The sequence below is a fragment of the Palaemon carinicauda genome, chromosome 38 (assembly GCF_036898095.1).
Source record: "Palaemon carinicauda isolate YSFRI2023 chromosome 38, ASM3689809v2, whole genome shotgun sequence".
In the NCBI taxonomy this organism is placed as follows: Eukaryota; Metazoa; Arthropoda; class Malacostraca; order Decapoda; family Palaemonidae; genus Palaemon; species Palaemon carinicauda.
In genome coordinates, this window is record NC_090762.1 from 63,042,582 (window position 1) to 63,064,736 (window position 22,155).

At 41.7% G+C, this 22,155-nt stretch overlaps 1 protein-coding gene across 4 annotated transcripts in view; it reads right to left on the bottom strand.

Annotated features, from left to right (window-relative positions):
* The window catches only part of Ca-alpha1T (Ca[2+]-channel protein alpha[[1]] subunit T), a 340,709-nt gene that overhangs the window by 61,631 nt on the left and 256,923 nt on the right, over nt 1-22,155 (bottom strand). For all 4 annotated transcript variants that reach the window (XM_068362312.1, XM_068362310.1, XM_068362308.1 and 1 more), the window contains 2 exons: nt 15,230-15,379; nt 12,088-12,209 (listed from right to left, as the gene is read on the bottom strand). In XM_068362312.1, the coding sequence (XP_068218413.1) occupies nt 12,088-12,209; nt 15,230-15,379 (272 nt within the window). The remainder of the gene's footprint in view (nt 1-12,087; nt 12,210-15,229; nt 15,380-22,155) is intronic.

Below are 22,155 nucleotides of genomic sequence, written 5' to 3' on the forward strand. Positions count from 1 at the left end.
TGTTCTCCGTGGCGGCCTTGTCGATAATCTCTTTCACTAGACCAGAGGGAAAGAGGTGCTTACCCCAGATGTTGGAGGAAATCAGCCTCCGGGGTTCGTGTCTCACTGTGGCACTTGAGAACACGAATTCACGACAGGCTCTCCGAGCCTTCATGAAGCTGTGTAAGTCCTTGACTACAGTCGCCAGATGCGTCTTGGCGAGCACCATGTAGTGGTCGGGGACTCTAGTGTCACCGGCCATGACGTCAAGCTGGACCTGGAGGGACATGGATGCGGCAAGTCTTTCTTTAGTATCTTGTTCCCGACGAAGGAGGTGGTTATTAAGTTTCGGGAGGTCTCCGTTAAACTGACGTCCAGCAACGTCAGGATCTAGTTTTCCCACCACGAAGGTATGTTGGACCTCCTTCCAGTGTCGAGCATCGGGGGGAGTGACCAGGGAGAAGGGTCTGCACTCCTCCAGTGCAGGGAAAGGTTTCCCTTCTTCCACTGCCCTGTGTACCGCTGCGAAGGCCTTTTCCACGAAGGGGAGGATCGCATCATCAGGTGCGACGTAGGTAGGGTGCTTCTTGCTCAATGCCGGAAGCCTTGAGCAGGTAAAACCCCTACTTATAAGGGTGTTGGCCATCATAGCCTGGGCCTTCGGAAGATCGAACACTATCACCTCCTTAGGTTCGGTCTCTTCTTTAGAGGCAGGTTTGGATCGAAGCCGGACGTAACAGTCCGGGTAGGCCTCAAAACTTGGGAAGAATTCCACTTCTTCCAGGACAACCGAGCCGACCTTCTCACTGATGAAGATCCTGCCCGTTGCGATCGGCATATGCTCGGCATACCTCCAGGGGTTGGCGTGCGAGCATGCAGGGAGGTCCTTAACCGAATTCCTTTTCGGCTCCTTGGAACTTCCCATGGTCCTGATGTATTCGTGTGTCTCACGGAGTTTCTTGTCCATGATGGCTTCGAGCGTCCGAAACATCTCCTGGGCGTTGGTTGGGATGGGGTCCGGGGTGGCGGAGGTAGACGGGAGTGATACTTCCGTCGGTGTAGGAGTTGGGGTGGTGGTGGAAGGCGGAGCGACCTCTTGCTCCGACCCAGCGTAATCCACTTGGTCCTACTCATAGTCCAATTCTTCGGCCATGAGGTTCCTCTCCGTTGTCTCCGACACTTCCGACATACATTCCGCGTTGTCGGTATCCAGGCGACACTCGTGCATGGACTGAGCCATGACAACATCGGGTTCCACCGTGATCTGGACGGTGGGGATCTGATCCTTGGGGACCACAGAGTCTGGGGATGCCTTTGGGAACAGTAAAGCCCTCAAGTCTTCGGTAGCAAGGTACGGTCCAGTGGCGTTCTTCTGGAAGCCACGCACCCATTTGCGTAGCTTCTCTCGAGAAGCGTCCCTAACCTCCGCTGAGGGAGGGTTATTGAACGCCTCAACCAGGCGTTCCTGGTAGACCGTACAGTTCAGTGGGTCCCAGACTTCAGATCACCTTTTTTGTTTGCACAAGGGGCGTGAGTCCTACACGCCGTGTGCCCATAAAAGTGCGGGCGCTTCACTCCACAGAAGCCATGGTCGTACTTCACGTACTCCTCCTGTAAGAGAAAGAGGACATGAGTACGGGGGAGTCATAAGGATGACTTCTATTTTAAGGTTAAGTATTAAGTGATTAATCTTTAACCTAATATTCAGTGGTAGAAATACTGTGACGTTCAGAGAGTGGGCGGAAAAGAAGGAGATAGACACATCCTCCGTGTAACCCGCCCGGCCGGTTACCGTAACCTTATCCGTAGGCAATTTGCTGTGACCGAGGACACAGGGCAGAATTCCACATAGCATGCCGTGTAGGCAGTGGGAATTTCTAGAGGGATTGCCAAGGATATAGAACTGGGACTGAGGCCACTCAGACCCAAGGATATGGAACGTAGAAGATTCCATAGGGTAACGGTTTCCGGCAACCGGCCGTGCTAAGATACACGCAACATGCTGGAAATCTGTGATATGCAAGAAGACAGCATGGTTACTAATGGAACGGTAAGGCAATACCTATCCATTATGTAATCAAACCATCTGGTTGCGATGTAGGGTTATCAACATCAGATGATAGCTAGTAGAAGGGAGTGCAAGTCGCCTTGACGCCTCCGGAAGGCTCCGGCAGACCTCCGGCACGCCGGAGGCCGCTCCAGCAGAGTTTTTGGCATTAAGGAAGACAATATAGAAGTCAAGAGTAATACCAGGGTGGCGGCCGCCGGCACAGCGGCGGCACGCCGGCGGGGAGCGGCGGCTCCGGCAGCCGGAGGTTGCCGGATTGGTGACAGGAACAAGGATGGTTATAGCAGAACCGGACTGCCGGCAGCGGATCCCGGCACTCCGGGGGCCGGCCGGCGGGCGGACGGCCAAGCTATGAGGGAGGGGAAGAGCCATCGGCTGGAAGCCGGCGGCAGGCGGCAGTCCCCCGGCACACGGAGGACTGGCGGCCATGGGGGTATGGGGAGAGTCACCAAGGTAGGAGGTGGGTATCGCCGACAGTGGAGGCAGCAAGGGACCGGCACCCGGATAGTGAAAGAGACAGAGGGAGGGATGTAAGAAGTCCAGCCATGGACTCCCAGACATCCCCCCCTGAGAGGGTGTACCCATGATAGAGGCTGGCTCTATCACCCAGAAGCAGGGGCCGCAGAGGACCGGGAGCTAGGGTAGCCCAAGGGAGGGCTAGGGGACACCCAAAGAGGGGGAGACCCCTGTATGCAGAACACATCCAGTGGCTAACCCCATAGGACACTATGAAGGGTATATGTACCAGAGCGGACTGCACACAGAAGCTCAAGGTAGCCCTATCACTCCACCCTAAGGAGGAGTTGTAGGACAGGGGACAGATGGGTATAGACAAACCTAAGTATAGGCTAGGCTATACAAGCGATAGGTGGGGAGGGGAGAAGAGAAGAGTCTTCCATGAAAGGGGTTCTGTACCAAGGCGGCCACTAAGGAAGGGAGGACACTCCCTAACCTAAGGTAAGGCAGCCTGACTGAAACGGTGCATGGGTACAGTTTCAGCAAGGAACAGAATTACCCTTCCAAAACCTAACCTAGAGCAGGGCTGAACGCCCTGAACTAGGAAGGATAGAAGACATATCGCTATCGCAGGACAGTCGTAGACTTAGTCCTAGCCATAGAGGAAGGGCTAGCCGTTCCTCACTCTCAGGCGCAACCCTAAGGGGGGGTCATTCCCTTAGGGAGGACTGAGAGGCGATAATATACTCTGGTAGGAGCTTGATCCCTTTACATGGTAAGGGAAGCAAGGCTAGCAGAGGGAATGCCAAGGGCCGGGGGATGAAGGAAGCATATAGGGGTCCTACCTGTAGGTTAGGTTAGGAAGGTACACTAACTAACCTATCCCCTATATGGTCCCTGAAGGCGAAAACACTTGCATCACAGTCAATAGTATTGTAAAATAATGCCACTATCTTCATAAGTTAGCCTAGGATCACTAATAAAATCATGCATGAACACTGATATATAGGCACTCTGGCCTGGGGGCTATAGTAGCCAACTGGTATGAGGTCAATCGATGACCGATAAAAGCGTCAAAACACGATATAAAAGTTCCTAGCTATGAAGACTAAATAAACTAATGTTATCAATTAGTAAATGAGGCCGGAAGCGTTGTTGTGGCTAACTAAATAAGGCATGCAGAACAACAACGACGCCATAATATGGCGGGTCTGGTGGAGGCACAGCTCTGCCACAAAACAACAATTATCTCGGAAAGTAATATTTACTTTACGGTCAGAGCTTAACTAAACAATACTGGAACCTTGTACTCAACTTTCCAGAAGAAGGCGAGGCCAAAGGTAGCGACATAATAAAGATGCAAAGCGATAAGTATAGCACAGGGAAAATCCGTCTAAGTAGGGCAAGCTACTGTACAAAGGATGAGGACGGACGTGGCGTCATCTAGCGGTGGCGCCCGTTTGTTTACGTCTCGAGTACCAAAAGTAGCCACGGAAGGGATTAGCTGTGGAACAGCTCCCCAGCTATTCTCTGTCCCTCCATATCGAAGTGTTAACTCTGTATGAGGTGCAGATAGCTACAGTATGTGGCGCGTTAATACATGCTGATATACGATGTCTTAAGGGGAAACCTTTAGGATACTCGCTCCAGAAGTTAGGATTCTGTGATAACCTGTGGTTAAATTCTCTGGGAATATCTTAGTAGTTATATACCCAAGGAAGCTACCAAAAAGGAACCTTCCATCAGGACGCCATGGCTTGAGCCCAAAAATATATATACACACACACACATATATATATATATATATATATATATATATATATATATATATATATATATATATATATATATATATATATATATATATATATATACATATATATATATATATATATATATATATATATATATATATATATATATATATATATATATATATATAACAAGTTTCAATGAGGGAAATAAACTAGTAAACAGTATACCTATATAAATTTTATTAGTAGAATAGGATTCTGTTATCATTTACAAGACAGAAACTATAAGCTATAAATAAAATGACAGTACCTAAGGAAAGAAATTAAAAGTCGTAGGTTTTATTCATATTCTAATAAGTTTTCTTATTAAAAAGCCTCTTACATCAGAAAGGACATTCACAAGGATTATTTAAACAAGGTATTTATTTCTATCAGTGTTTCATCGGGTAGAGCATTAAAGATTTTTTGCATCATAAACAAATAAAAAAAAATTACTACAACGTCTAAAAAATTCTTTCTTACTGATACTTTCGATCCAAAAATCAGCCAGAGATCCAATTTTGTTAATTCTTATTTCCCTTATTAGGGGATTCCTTGGAAAATATTTACACTATTTGGTCTAATATACCTAAGAGCCTCTTTTTCAATTACTTAACATACAGTTTAATACTGTATTCAAAAGTTCTTAATCTTTATCTGCTTTTTACTAAATCAAAATTTACATTCTCACATGTTTAACTGTCAAACATCTTTCTCGTACTTAACTTCTTTTCATACATTTCACTTCCACTAACATTCAAAAGGGATGTTTTGTGACATGCTGTACCTCACATGTTTCCTTTACTAATTTTGTTTCTAATTTACACAGAGTGCTTTTGATCTTGAAAGGATAAAAACAGAATACTCTACTTCTATCAAGTCTAACATGAATAATTCATAAATATTTCTGAGATTACAATGGATTGAAATTGAACTTGCTAATATTGTGAAAATGGTGCTAGTTGTTTTTAATAGCCCAAAAGCACCAGTAACAGAGTGTCAAATGATATAGGCTCGATAATGACATATAACTGCACAAAATAACTGAAAATAAACCCATCTTTTAATGGTATTAAATATGGTGCAGTTCTGTGTAATAAATGACAATTATAACAAAATCTCTAAAAGATGAAGTGGTTCAGAAATTTACATGAGTGTAGTTTACACGAGTCATGATAAAGCTCTGAACTCTTTGAGACTATTTGAAAAATATTCACCTATAAAACAGTTCAATACTTCCCAATAATATGTTATTTTGATAATAAAATAAATTTTTGAATATACTTACCCGGTGATTATAATAGCTGCAACTCTGTTGCTCGACAGAAAACTCTAAGGTAAAACTCGCCAGCGATCGCTACACATGTAGCGGGTGTGCCCAACAGCGCCATCTGTCGTCCAGATACCCAGTACTCAATGTAAACAAAGACTCAATTTTCTCCTCGTTCCACTGCGTCTCTATTGGGGAGGAAGGGAGGGTCCTTTAATTTATAATCACCGGGTAAGTATATTCAAAAATTTATTTTATTATCAAAATAACATTTTTCAATATTTAACTTAGCCGGTGATTATAATAGCTGATTCACACCCAGGGGGGTGGGTAGAGACCAGCAATATATGTTTACATTATTATGAGCTAAGAGTTTTTATTTCATTTTAGAAGTTATCAAAATAACAAAAACAAAATAAATAGGTACCTGGTAAGGAAGTCGACTTGAACAATTACTCTGCCTTTTTAAGTACGTCTTCCTTACGGAGCCTCGCGATCCTCTTAGGATGCTGATCGACCCCTAGGATCTGAAGTATCAAGGGTTGCAACCCATACAACAGGACCTCATCAAAACCCCTAATCTAGGCGCTCTCAAGAAATGACTTTGACCACCCGCCAAATCAACCAGGATGCGAAAGGCTTCTCAGCCTTACGGACAACCCAAAAAACAACAATAAAAACATTTCAAAAGAAAGATTAAAAGGTTATGGAATTAGGGAATTGTAGTGGTTGAGCCCTCACCCACTACTGCACTCGCTGCTACGAATGGTCCCAGTGTGTAGCAGTCCTCGTAAAGAGACTGGACATCCTTAAGATAAAAAGACGCGAACACTGACTTGCTTCTCCAATAGGTTGCGTCCATTATACTTCGCAGAGATCTATTTTGTTTAAAGGCCACGGAAGTTGCGACAGCTCTAGCTTCGTGTGTCCTTACCTTCAGCAAAGCTTGGTCTTCCTCACTCAGATGGGAATGAGCTTCTCGTATTAACAGTCTGACAAAATAGGATAAAGCATTCCTTGACATAGGCAAAGATGGTTTCTTAACAGAACACCATAAAGCTTCAGAAAGGCCTCGTAAAGGTTTAGTTCGTTTTAGATAGAACTTAAGAGCTCTCACAGGGCATAAGACTCTTTCCAGTTCATTGCCTACCATATTCGATAAGCTGGGAATATCGAACGATTTCGGCCAAGGTCGAGAAGGCAGCTCGTTTTTGGCTAGAAAACCAAGTTGTAGTGAACATGTAGCCTTTTCTGATGAAAATCCGATGTTCTTGCTGAAGGCATGAATCTCACTGACTCTTTTAGCTGTGGCTAAACATACCAGGAAAAGAGTCTTTAAGGTGAGATCTTTCAGGGAGGCTGAATGTAGCGGCTCGAACCTGTCTGACATAAGGAATCTTAGTACCACGTCTAAATTCCAACCAGGTGTAACCAAACGACGCTCCTTCGTGGTCTCAAAAGACTTAAGGAGGTCCTGTAGATCTTTATTGTTGGAAAGATCTAAGCCTCTGTGACGGAAGACTGATGCCAACATGCTTCTGTAACCCTTGATAGTGGGAGCTGAAAGAGATCGTTCTTTCCTCAGGTATAAGAGGAAGTCAGATATTTGAGTTACAGAGGTACTGGTCGAGGATATAGATACTGACTTGCACCAGTTTCGGAAGATCTCCCACTTCGATTGGTAGACTCTAAGGGTGGATGTTCTCCTTGCTCTTGCAATCGCACTGGCTGCCTCCTTCGAAAAGCCTCTAGCTCTCGAGAGTCTTTCGATAGTCTGAAGGCAGTCAGACGAAGAGCGTGGAGGCTTTGGTGTACCTTCTTTACGTGTGGCTGACGTAGAAGGTCCACCCTTAGAGGAAGAGTTCTGGGAACGTCTACTAGCCATCGAAGTACCTCGGTGAACCATTCTCTCGCGGGCCAGAGGGGAGCAACTAGCGTCAACCTTGTCCCTTCGTGAGAGGCGAACTTCTGCAGTACCTTGTTGACAATCTTGAACGGTGGGAATGCATATAGATCTAGATGTGACCAATCTAGGAAAAAGGCATCTATATGAACTGCTGCTGGGTCCGGGATTGGTGAGCAATATATTGGGAGCCTCTTGGTCATCGAGGTTGCTAAGAGATCTATTGTTGGTTGGCCCCAAGTGGCCCAAAGTCTCTTGCATACATCCTTGTGGAGGGTCCATTCTGTTGGAATTACTTGTCCCTTCCGACTGAGACAATCTGCCATGACATTCAAGTTGCCTTGGATGAACCTCGTTACTAGCGATATGTTTTGACCTTTTGACCAGATGAGCAGGTCCCTTGCTATCTCGTACAACGTCAGTGAGTGGGTCCCTCCTTGCTTGGAGATGTACGCCAAAGCCGTGGTGTTGTCCGAGTTCACCTCCACCACTTTGCCTTGAAGGAGAGACCTGAAGCTTTTCAAGGCCAGATGTACTGCCAGTAGCTCCTTGCAGTTGATATGCATTGTCCTTTGACTCGAGTTCCATAATCCCGAACATTCCCGACCGTCTAATGTCGTGCCCCAGCCTACGTCCGATGCGTCCGAGAAGAGAACGTGGTTGGGAGTCTGAACAGCAAGGGGCAGACCCTCTCTGAGGCTGATACTGTCCTTCCACCAAGTCAGGCAAGACTTCATCTTCTCGGAAATGGGGATCGAGACCGCTTCTAGCGTCTTGTCCTTTTTCCAGTGAAATGCTAGGTGAAATTGAAGAGGACGGAGGTGTAGTCTTCCTAATGACACAAACTGTTCCAGGGATGATAGCGTCCCTATCAGACTCATCCACTTCCTGACTGAACATCGTTCCTTCTTCAGCATGTTCTGGATGCATAACTGGGCTTGGCTTGTTCTGGGGGCCGACGGAAAAGCCCGAAAAGCTAGACTGTGAATCTCCATCCCTAAATACACAATAGTTTGGGATGGGACCACTTGTGACTTTTCCATATTGACAAGGAGACCCAATTCCTTGGTCAGATCTAGAGTCCACTTTAGATCCTTCAGACAGCGACGACTGGAAGAAGCTCTGAGAAGCCAGTCGTCCAAATAGAGGGAGGCTCGGATGTCCGCTAAATGAAGGAATTTGGCTACATTCCTCATCAGCCTCGTAAACACAAGAGGAGCTGTGCTTAGGCCAAAGCACAGGGCTTGAAACTGGTAGACAACCTTTTCGAAAACGAATCTCAGAAAAGGTTGGGAGTCCGGGTGGATGGGGACGTGGAAGTAGGCGTCCCTTAGGTCTAAAGAGACCATCCAGTCTTCCCTTCTGACCGCTGCTAGAACCGACTTTGTGGTCTCCATGGAGAACGTCTGCTTTGTGACAAAGACATTCAGAGCACTGACGTCTAGCACCGGCCTCCACCCTCCTGTCTTCTTTGACACCAAGAAGAGTCGGTTGTAGAATCCCGGGGTTTGATGGTCCGAGACTTTGACCACCGCTCCCTTCTCTAGTAAAAGAGACACTTCCTGTTTCAAGGCTCGTCTCTTGTCTTCCTCTCTGTACCTGGGAGAGAGATCGATGGGAGACGTTGCTAGAGGGGGTTTCCGTACAAACGGGATCTTGTACCCCTCTCTGAGCAACTTCACAGATTGTGCATCAGCGCCTCTCTTTTCCCAGGTCTGCCAGAAGTTCTTGAGTCTGGCTCCCACTGCTGTCTGAAGAAGCTGGCAGTCAGACTCTGCCCTTAAAGGACTTGGTTCCTTTCTTCTTTCCTCGTTTCCCTTCGGCACGAGCACCTCCTCTGCTGGAGGCTCTGCCACGAAAGGGCGGAATAAAACGGGACGCTGGAGTGTCCATCCTTGGTCTAGCTGACAAGGTAGGCAAAGGGGTGGCTTTGCGAGCGGAGGACGCAACAAGATCGTGAGTGTCCTTCTGTATCAAAGAAGCGGCAATTTCCTTAATCAGGTCTTCTGGAAAAAGGCACTTGGAAAGAGGAGCAAACAGAAGTTCGGATCTCTGGCATGGTGTAACTCCAGCTGAAAGGAATGATCATAGGTTTTCACGCTTCTTAAGGACTCCGGACACAAATGATGCAGCAAGCTCATTAGACCCATCACGTACGGCCTTGTCCATGCAGGACATAATGAGCAAGGAAGTCTCCTTCTCTGTCGGAGAGATCTTTCTGCTTAGAGCTCCTAGACACCAGTCTAAGAAGTTAAAAACTTCGAAGGCTCTAAAGATACCTTTCAACAGGTGGTCCAGGTCCGAAGATGACCAACATATCTTTGAGCGTCTCATGGCAAGGCGGCGGGGAGAGTCTACGAGACTTGAGAAGTCGCCCTGGGCAGAGGCAGGAACTCCCAAGCCGAGAACTTCTCCCGTGGCATACCAGACGCTCGATCTAGAAGAGAGTCTAGCAGGGGGAAACGTAAAAGCTGTCTTCCCTAAACTCTTCTTGGACTGCAGCCATTCTCCTATCACACGCAAAGCTCTCTTGGACGAGCGTGCGAGGACGAGTCTAGTAAAGGCAGGAGTGGATGACGGCATGCCTAACACAAACTCTGACGGAGGAGAACGCGGAGCCACAGAAACAAACTGGTCCGGAAACATCTCTCTGAACAGGGCCAAAACTTTCCTAAAGTCCAAAGAGGGTTGCGTAGACTTAGGCTCGTCCAGTTCTGAATGCGGTTCATCTACGTGAGCTCATCGAAAGTATCCGATAACTGATGAGGGAACGGCAACGGAGTGGGTAACGGCTGGTTAGCTGAGTCCGGTCGCACGGGTGCATGCGTGACTGAGCCGGACGCAACGTCATGGAACTGTTGCCCAGTCTGTGAGCTGGCAACAATCATAGCAGCGCGGGGACGCACAGCGTCTACTCCAGACTGTCTGGACTGATGTGGGTGAGCAGTGGCAACCACACTGGGTTGCGGAGGTTGACGCACCGCGTCAAAACAAAACAACTCTGACGGTTGTTGAACCTCACGAACGTCAACGGAGACCTCCGTGCGTCGCTGAACGTCAACATGCGGCTGGCAGATCACACTGGAACGCATGGGTGGCGGAACTCTCTCAACTGGTGTGCGTGAGAAGGTTACCTCAGCGTCCACCGGACGCACAACCGATCGTGTGGGCGGTTGTAGGCAAGGAGCTGCACTAGCTGGTGCGGCAGCAACCTTCTCCGCACGAAAGTCCTGCATAAGAGACGTTAGTTGAGACTGCATGTCTTGCAGTAGAGACCACTTAGGGTCTACAGGAGCAGGTGCGGCGACAGACGGTGTAACTGTCTGAAGCGGTACCGCTTTGCCTCTCTTAGGAGGTGAGCAGTCATCGGATGACTGCAGCGAGTCCGAACTGACCCAGTGGCTACAACTGGGCCGTTGGACTTGTGCGGAAGGGACCGACTTGCGCTTTAACGGTCGTGAGACCTTGGTCCAGGGTTTCTTGCGAGAAACACCTTCCGAAGACGAGGTATAAATGGGCTCTCTCGTCTTAGTTAGGCAGGGGCGATCTTGGGTAGATACGCCCGATACCACGGAGGGAACGTCTGTTCGCTGATTAAAGCCTCTCGAACCCATTTGTCGTACGACATTGCTTCTCCCCTGGACTTGGGAGCTTGCAAGAGGTCCCGGACTAGGAGGACGACAGGCACGAACAGACGAACCCTCAAGCGCAACACTATCCACAACACTATCACTCACTTTAACACTTCCCACTGCACTTTTGCACTTCAGCTCCTTCACATCCGCCATAAGTTGATTACGGTCACTAGCAAGGGACTCAACTCTCTCACCCAGAGCTTGGATGGCACGCATCATATCAGCCATCGAAGGTTCCTGAGTGCCAGGAGGGGGATTAGGAGCAACCACTACAGGGGAAGGAATAGGTTGTGGGGCATGAGGAGAGGAAATATCGATAGAACGAGAGGAACTTCTCCTAACTCTATCTCTCTCTAGCCTACGTGTATACTTTTGGAATTCGATAAAATCGAATTCCGAAAGCCCAACGCACTCCTCACACCGATCTTCCAATTGACAGGTTTTATCCCGACAATTGGAACAAACAGTGTGAGGGTCGATAGAAGCCTTCGGAAGACGCCTTGAACAGTCCCTAGCATTGCACTTCCTAAATTTTGGGACTTGTGAAGGGTCAGCCATTTTGAATTGGTCAAAGGGGAATTCAAAAAACTATCAAAAAGTCATCAACAAAGAATCCATTATCAAAAAGAGTTCAAGGATTTGTGTGAAGAGAAACCCTGCACAGCGAACACTGAAAACTAGAATAATGTACTTCACCAATTAGTTGTGAAAAAACTCCAGTTTAGCAACAGCGAGTAAGTACGTCTTGTCGATAGCACGACAGAGAGAAAATTGAGTCTTTGTTTACATTGAGTACTGGGTATCTGGACGACAGATGGCGCTGTTGGGCACACCCGCTACATGTGTAGCGATCGCTGGCGAGTTTTACCTTAGAGTTTTCTGTCGAGCAACAGAGTTGCAGCTATTATAATCACCGGCTAAGTTAAATATTGAAAACTAGTGTATTACAAGGCAATGTAAGTAATGATGAAAAAGAATCTTACCTTCATTATTCCATTCCAGTTGTCTCCTGTAGCAACACGAAAAAGGGTAAGAAAAGCCATGCCAAAATTTTTGAAATGCGCATGTTCCCCAAGTCCTTGGCAAGGATGTTCTTCATCACACTCTGTAAAAAAAAAAAGAACCCACTCACTCTTTTGGCTATATGACTTCATATTGATCAATTGATTTTTATCCTAAAATACACTTTTTCAAGTTTCAGTTGTTTTCTCTTTTCATTTACAATGTAGGGATTTTAATCCAATTGTTCAACTCTCTTTTAACTGGCAATGCCTATGTAATTAAACTCCAATGGGATACATTTAATTATTCCAGAACAATTGTAGAGAACATAACTTTACATTCCTTATAAAACATATATCTACTTGTAATATAAATGTTTGAACTCACAATACCTGGCACAAGCTAAATAATAATCTAGAAGGGAAAATGTGATGAAAAAAGAGGCTAGAATTCAGAATCAAAATAGGCAAATTATTTGGAAAGGATGCAAAAAAAGAAAAAAAATGCAGGGATACATCTGGACAGCAAATTATTCTAAACATGAATTTACTAGTATTAAATATGATCATGAAACATGGAATGATTATTGTAGCAGTGAACAAAGAAACTATGGCAAAGCATGAGCAAGGTATACACGAGGCTGATCTACCATAACTGTACAATCGTACTACATCCACAATTAGTACAGTTATAATTCTGAAGAATAAAGATAAAAAAGCATTTGATGATGCAAAACTGGCACTGACATTGATGAATAATAAGTAAAATATTCTTAACGTTGAAAGGTTTCTACTAATATGGATTGATGAGAAGCAGTTAGCAGGTGACACGATTACTGAAAAGTTATTTGGGAAAAAGCAATGGTATTGGAGCTCCATAAGAAGCAACATCAAGAGAATGCGGAGGAAATTTTAATTGAGAAGGAGGTAGGACAAACTGATAAATGTCAACCTTCAAGTGAAATAAGGGAGATGTTAAGAACGTGTAAAACCCTGCAAAATTCCATAGAAACACATCATCCAAATAAGGCTTCAGCAGGGATAGCAGCTAATATATTTACCACCAATGCTATGTCACATTTTCATGCCATTTTAAAGAAAAAGAAACAGTAGTCCTCTCTAAATAGGATCCTTATAAAAACTGAACATTGAGTGTAAAAAAAAGATGACCAAGTGTACTGAAAGCATAAATAAAGTGATTCAATTAGAGATAGTGAATCTCATTCAAGAGAGAGAGAAATCTCAATAAAATTCTCATGGTGGGAGATTTTTCCTCCAAGCAGTAAATCCCTTCACATTTTCCTCCTCTATCATCTCCCTCACGCCAGCAACTATACTTATCAAAAGTGAAAAGCGAGTTAATTTGTCAATATTTCTATTTTCTCTGGTGAATTATTGATTTGTATTCATTTCTGATGCTAGGGGATATGAGTTCTTCAATAATTTTTATCACAAAAAAGGGATTTTGACGATGGAAAAATCTATTTCTGGGCGAGAGACCTGTGCCGCCCAGTGAAAAAGCCGATCAACACTACTACCACTAACCCAACCCACGCCAGTGACGTCACTCCCCATAGCACCCAAGGTTTGGGGCCCATGTTGGGAGGGAAGTCAAGGGAGGGTTCACTGGGCGGCACAGGTCTCTCGCCCAGAAATAGATTTTTCCTTCGTCAAAATCCCTTTTCTGGGCTCCGAGCTGTGCCGCCCAGTGAAATAGTACCAGAGAAATGGTCCCAAATCTTGGAACAATACCTGAGGAAGTAAAATAAAATCCAAAATAACAGGTAAGAGGATAGCAAGACATAGTTGATTAAGGTTCACTATGTTCAGGAGGAATCACATTCCCTGCTGCCACTGTAGCAAATATAAGGCTTCCAGAGACTTTAAGCAGGGGCGTTTAAATACTGTTGGAGACTTCCAGCCTGTATATTTAGTAAGTCCAGTGAAGTTCATAGTAATTAACTGAGGTAGCTACAGCTCATATATCATGGACGTGAGGGAGTGATGTGGGAATGATTCTAGGTAGCCCGTTAATGAAATGCAGAATCTTCTGTCTGAGTCCTTTCAGGATGATGGTTCTTCACCTTCTCTAATGGGTAAGGGCCCCGAGGACTGAACGAGAGATATGTTTGAGTAGGCTTCCAGAGTGTTTACTGGACATAAAGATGGGTCCTGCGGAAGTGGGACAATCTTCCAGGGGAACCGTCTGTCCTGGGGGTCCTCATTTTCGCTAAAAATCTTTTGTCAGGGGAAAGGAGTACTTCCCCTGACGAGAGAAATTCAATATGACCTGGATCTCTAGACAAGGCTGAAAGTTCTGATAAAATAATAAAAAACAAAAATATAAAAAAAATTATAAAATAAATACATATAAAAATGATGCCGCCCAGTGAATGTTTATATATAAGTATATAAAGATATAAAAGAAAAAAAAAACACAAGTGCTATAAAGGAGTGTCGTCACTGGCGTGGGTTGGGTTAGTGGTAGTAGTGTTGATCGGCACCTCGCTGTGGCGGGGATTTTGAAGAGGAGATATCTAAATAGTGCGAGACCTCTGGTTGTGAATTATCACGCCCCAGTATTTTATACCGACACCTTATATAGGTGAGCGAGCTGGGTTCAACCTGGCATTCCTATGCTTTTTTTCTCTGGTAATATATAGCACTTATATTCCTTAGAAATAGTGCTCTAGGAGTATTTCACTGGGCGGCACAGCTCGGAGCCCAGAAATTAAAAAATGAGGGTATATGCATATTCATGGAGCTATGGAACACACAGATTGAATTTCATTTATTTCTTATGGGATGAATTGTTTTAGTTTACAGGCATTTTAGTTTCCAAACTCGCTCCTAAAACAAATTAAACTCGTAAACCAAGGTGCTACTATCCTCTATAAAATTCATGGCCAACAAGCATCAGCAAACCTTTGAATTGGACTGTAAAGTACAATTTACAAATTCTTCAGTATAAATAAAACAATCTTTATCTTATAATCATCTTTGTTCTCTATTTTGAAATCTGAAGTTTAAACACCTTATAAATTTTTATGCACATTTTACATCTAGAGCTGTTTAGAATAGAGATATCAGAACTATTAGAGTTGTTTCGTGTTCCCATACTCACCTAACCGGCCGAAGAGTTCCACACCTAGGGCTGCAAAGATGAAGAAAAGCAAGAAGAACAAGAGACCCAAGTTTCCCACCTGAGGCAGAGCTTGCATGACTGTATCAAGTAGTGCTCGAATTCCTTTTGCCATTTTAAGCAACTTAAGCACTGAAAAAAACAATTAATGCAGATCAAACTGACATTTAATAAATATTTATCATTGACATAAAAACTTAGGAAGTTATCTAAATCATAGCCAGAAACCTATTCTGTTTAAAGAACATACTTTTATGAGTTATATCTTGTATGATTAGTAAGCATCAGTTGTCAAATTACCATTCTTATTACTCTTCAGTAATGTGGGCATCTTAAGGGTACCAGAAACTTTCTTGGTTGATAATAGATAATACTTATGCGAATCATCAAACAAAAACTATTAAAATACTAACTCAAGTTAAAACTAATTTCTATGTGACCATCAAACAATATATATAATCATCCCTTCAGGTGACAATTAAGTAGGGAAATAAATTCATAAATGTCTACAATGTAGTCAATGTTTTTAAGACCACATCGATTGTGTAGTGTAACATTTCTACTTCTATACAAAGTAAATATATTTCTGAACTTGATGTATCATGAATAGTCTACTGAAGATAAACAAAAAAAACCTTTTCATATGACTCTAATTTGACATATACTGTATTAATTTCCATATATTCCTTGTGCTAAGTGATCAGAAAATCTGCTGTAAACATTACAATGCTGTAGAATGTTTGCAAGGTCCCATGTAAGGACAAAACAGTTTTATATTTTGGGAAAACTGGATGGTTGCTACCAGACATTAAATGAATATACAGGTACAGTATATGTGATGTAAGACATTGCAATTCCTCAAAAGCTCTCTTCAATTGTAAATAAGAATATTAATAACAAAAATTTTCTTCCCTTGTGATGCTAAGTCATCCCGATAGTTGGCACCATGGGAGGAACAACCACCACAGGTAGTAAGTTGGACAGGGCACCAGCCATCAGTTGAGATATTACCGCTAAAGCGTTATAGAGTCCTTTGACGGGCCAGATAGTACTGCACTGTATCCCTTTCTCTGGTTATGGCTCATATTTCCTTTGCCTACACATACACTGAATAGTCTGGCTTATTTTTTCCACATTCTTCTCTGTTCTCTTACAACTGACAACACTGAGATTACCAAAAAATTCTTCCTTCAAGGGATTTACTATGACACTAAATGTTCAGTTGCTACTTTACTTTTGCTAAAGGTAGAAGAGACCCTTTAGCTGTGATAAGCAGCTCTTCTCGGAGAAGGATACTCCAAAACTAATCCATTGTTCTCTATTCTTGGGTAATGCTAAAGCCTCTGTACCATGGTCTATCACTGTCTTGGGTTAGAGTTCTCTTGCTTAAGGGTACATTCAGGCACACTATTCTATATTAATTCTTTTCCGCTTATCCTTTATATTTCTATATTTTATAAATGAAAGATCTACCAGTATCTTAATGTTACTGTTCTTAAAATATTTTATTTTAATTGTCCATTACTTCTCTTAAAGTAGTTAATTTCCTTTCCTCACATGGGTATTTGTCCCTGTTGGAACCCTTGGGCTTATAGCCTCTTGCTTTTCCAACCAGGGTTATAGCTAATAATAATAATAATAATAATAATAATAATAATAATAATAATAATAATAATAATAATAATAATAATGTGCTTATTATTGAAGCTACTACCTTCTTAATCTCTAAGTAAAAAACATAAAAAATCTCTCTCCCACTCAAAGAGTTGACATACCTTATAAAATATCTTGACATCATTGAAAGTGAGGGGGGAGGAAATTTGATAACTACAAGTTAAGCATTGAAAATATTAATCATATAGCTAAAATTCTTTTTATTTCAATAACTTTTACCTTTCAGTCATCATGCCGATTACCACAATAAATATGAAGTAGATAACTGACGGAGAAAGACGAAAACATGGTTTCAGTAATAAAATTTCTTATTTCTAAGAACTTCCCCTTTTGTTGATATTACTTTTGTCTCAGAAAGCCTGAAAAATTTATATTACTCCTTGAAATTTATAAATTTCTCATTTTCTTTCTTATCAATATATTGTACTATTGCCTCTAGGAAAGCAATGATACCAGCAGCTCACAACAATAACAGGCTGAGCATGTCATATCAGTTCTTCAGTCTAAGAGTTCTAGACATCATTGTTCTTTCTGTTTATATACTTATTTTAGTGGTTTTAAGATGTCTTCTTTGGATTTGTTAGCAATCGCTGCTCTGTTGTACATAAGAATTGTTTTCGGGTGATCATGATCTGAATTCTCTTCATGTCTCGTGCTGAGAACAATGTTCTACCTTAGAGTCTTGTGGAGTGTGTAGGCCTCACTGCTCCCTTCTGAGAAGTATGTTTCATGATCAGATTAATGTTAAAAGCAAAACTTACACTTTCAGCTCGGAGGAAATCCAAAGAAAGCAAAGCTACTTGATGATTAATAAGGCCACTCCAGCTTTTGAATTTCCTATGGCCTAATAAGTTACTTTTGATGGTCATTGGTTTATTAAGAGTTTGCCATCAGCTTCTTTTGTGGAAGCTCAGAAGGCCATTAAGTTTTAGAATCATGGTAATAATTCAGGCCTAAAAAGCCCTGTTTCAAACCCTAGTCTATCTCCTCAAGTGGTAGCTAGTGGTCCTAGCACACAATTTAGTAAGGGGTCTGAGGGAGTAAGGCAAATCAAAGATTTGAGATCCTCTCACAGAGCCTAGAATTATTCATTTACTTTACACCCATTTGCTGCAAAAACCTTGCCCTTCTGCATTTCTAGTCACTCTTTTAGATACTTTTTAGACATCTAGAACTTGTGCGGCAGAAGACCGAGATGGTAGCCAGGATCCCTATCTCCCTATGCTTACTAAAGTTAAGTACCTCTAAGCAACTGCTTAACCTTAATTTGCTGAGATGGTAGTCTGGATATCCTATCACCCATCTCAATGAAATAAGTGCCCATTTTTTTTTTTTTTTTATTATTATGTTTGCATGGCAAATTGTGTCTGCTTTAGGCCAAATGTTTTGCTAAAATCTTTTGTTTGGAAAAGGTTTTAGCAAGACCTCAATGGTTTCCTAAATCTTCATTTACTAAACATTACCTTAAAGAGTCCTTGTTTATGTGTCTTGGTTGTTGGGCTTTAGGATCTATAGGGCTGGTGGGATGTGGTCTGATAAAATAGTGAATTTAAGGGGTTGATTTTGTAGAATTCCACTTTTGAATTGTGGTTTAATACCCTTCAAGATTTAATTTGTTGGTTTTGTAGAGGGATTTGAATATTGCTATAAGTTCCTGCCAATTGACACGAAGAGATGATCCTGGAAATAAAAATTTCTCTGACAGATGTAAACCATTTAGAGCTTTTTCCCATCCTTCTTGGAGAGGCTCCATAAAGAGAAAGAGTTTTAGGATTCATCTTTAAGAAAACTCCAAGGAAAAACCAATTGAAATCGGCAAAACAACTTAGTAGTTAAATTCAGTTCTCCCTCATTGATATAACAAAGATTCTGTTCAGCTTAAAAATCTTGTTCCAATTTAGATTAAAATGTAATTAAAAGGTCTCATGGTAAGGCACCTATCAGAATTAATTTCCCCTACAGATGTCATGGTCCATCAAAATCTCTCCATACCTGAACTGCCAGAAATTTCATTGTTTTAATTGTTAATAATATGAGGAAGATTAAATCCCCTTTCCTGGCAGAAGAAAATGGAAAGGAACTATTAACATCCTCAAATAAAAAATCTTCTAAAATGGCAAAAGATAATACTTTTACATGCACATTATAAATCCTAAACTCTTTGGAAACCTGAGCAACTATATTTGTTAAAACTGTATTCTTTTTAATACATATCAAAAATAGCCAATTGTCAGGTATAATAGAACTCTGAATCCCAATATACTTAGCCTATGTAAATGCGGTCATCACCCTGGTAAGCACATGAAGGATTGTCCTGAGACCAAAACACTGACACTTTCATAGGAGTACCTTCAAATCACTGAGAAGGTGAAGAAACTCTTCAAATTCAGATGGACAGCAAAGTGTAAAAAGGCCTCTGTTAAGTCCTTGAAATTACCCACAGCAGTTCTGGAGAAAATAAAGAAAGGAAATTGAATGTTTCAATTTACTTTAGAGATGCCTTTTTCCACTTTCCTGTCCATTTGAATTCAAAAGAATTCCCTTTGTCAGTGATTCAAAGATAGCCGACAACAATTATTGGTGTTTTGGTTTAGGTCAATCTCACAAGTGGTCACCAGGATGATGGCCCAAACTATTTGCGGATGATACACAATTTTACCTCTCCATAAATGATATAAACGACACTACTGAAACTCTTAACCGAAACCGTGATAGTGTTAGAAAATGGATGAAAATCAAACAACTAAAATTAAATGAGAAGAAAACCGAGTTTATGGTGGTAAGAAAAAAAATGCATAAGAAACTAAGGAGATATTCAAATAAACATAAATAATGACTTAGTTCCAATATCTAGTAATGTATAGTTCATGATCTGGGCATATCTCTTGACTGTAAATTCTCTCAATGCCCAAATAAACAACTAACTGCTGGTTATCATCTCAGAAACATTGCTTTTATAAAAAAGTACCTGGATGAATATTCTTGTAGAGAAACTTGTGATTAACTGTGTTATTACCAGGATTGACTACTGTAACTACATCTATTACAATTTACCAAAAGTACAACTTAAGAAATTTCAAAACATAATAAACAGAGGAACAAGACTGATAAAAGGTGTCTCACCAAGAGAAAGGATCACTCCTATACTAATTGATTGACACTGGCTGCCGATTAAAGCGAGAACTGAATAAAAAATACGTACAATAACCTACCAAGTTATCAGAACTGGTCATCCAAAATATCTAAGAGAATTGCTCCACATTGTGCAGCCAACAAATCGTGTTGACACGAGAATAGTTACATATGGTTTCAAACTATTGCAACTTAGATATATGTTTACTGTGGGCTCTAGAGCCTTTAAATATGCAGTCCTGAGACTATACAATAAACTCCCACGAGACATCTGAATGAATGAAGATAGTAAGTCTTTTAAGAGGAAACTGAAGACTTTCTTATTATGTGAGGGCTTCCATAGTGACGATTTAACAGTAAGCGAGCAATATGCGATGTGACATGTTGAATGCTCTTGAACGAACAAGAATTGGTTCCTTAGACAAGTGAATACTAGGTTGATCTCCTAACAAAATGGAAAAAAATTTTCTTTGATTCAATTCATACATGACTGATCTTAAATTAATCTTGATTTTGCCTTGCTCTCTTGACACTCAATTCAACATTAAATAACACTCACACCAGCTTGTTATATTTCATCTTACAGACATTATTAACATTCCATGTTTATGAATGTTTAGTAAACTTTCTTTGCTTTGCCTTCAATAAAGCTAAAAAGCTTTTTTTAGGGCTATCCTAAGATATCGTGTATAATCAGGGACGTATCCGTAGATAACCATAGATAAAAACTCCCGAGAAAATCACCATGCCATTTTTGCAAACAATATGAGAAAAAGACTATACCACCCATATAAAACTACATCTGGTATAAATGACTTGAATAACTCATGAGTTACTATTGGCCTAGAGTAAAAAATAAACCTAAAGAACTATACCAGTTATAATTCAAATAATGTTTTGCAAAAACTTATTTGGTACTCAACTTGAGTTGTATCTACATCATTAATCACTAAACATACAGGGTAATCATTAGTAACTGGTCAATAAATGTCATTTAAGGACTGGATGTGTCTGAGTGCTTGACCTGCTCATATTGTTGACTCCCCCACTCTGCTGGAGGTGGGATATCAGTGAATGAAAGATAGAACAAATCTAATTCAAAGCAGTATACCATGGTTAAGATTTACTAACCATCCTAAAATATGGTTTGAAATACTGGACTCCAGATTGTTTTCTAAAGCTATTTAAAATATAGTAGTGCCGCTTGTCTCTAAATGATATTTCTTGATCTAAATTATACATTTTATTGGTGCTAAATGAATTTCTAAAATTAAAACCCTATATACTCAGAATGAGTTATAAATTAACTAAACTCAAAATCAATTAGACCACACCTCTGCAGCCAGTAAAAGGCCGAGGGCCTAGCAAATTTCATACGTAAACCAGGATTCTTCAAGATAATGCTTGAAGAAAATTGATGAGCTCCTGCTAAAACTCTTCCCAAAGAAAGTTTTCTACAAGTAGCTTCACATTGAGATACTAACGCTGAAGAGTGTTTGGGTCCTTTGACTGGCTAGACAGTACTACATTGGATCTCTCTCTCTGGTTACGGCTCATTTTTTTCCTTTGCCTACACATACACGGAATCGTCTAGCCTATTCTTTACAAATTCTCCTATGTCCTCATACACCTATCAGTACTGAGATTACCAAACAATTCTTCTCTCTCAATGGGTTAACTTCTGCACTGTAATAGTTCAGTGATTACTTTCCTTTTGGTAAGGGTAGAAGAGACTCTTTAGCTGTGGTAAACTGCTCTTCTAGGAGAAGGAAACTCCAAAATCAAACCATTGTTCTTTAGTCTAGGGTAGTGCCATAGCCTCTGTACCATGGTCTTCCATTGTCTTAGGGTAAAGTTCTCTTGCTTGAAGTTACATTCGGGTACACTATTCTATCCTATTTCTCTTCCTATTGTTATTTTGAAGTTTCATAATTTATATATGAAAGATTTATTTCAATGTTGCTATTCTTAAACATCTCTTGTAGTTTATTTCCTTATTTCCTTTCCTCACTAAGCTATTTCCCTGTTGGAGCCCTTGGGCTTATAGCATGCTGCTTTTCTAACTAGGATTGTAGCTTAACAACAACAACAACAACAACAAC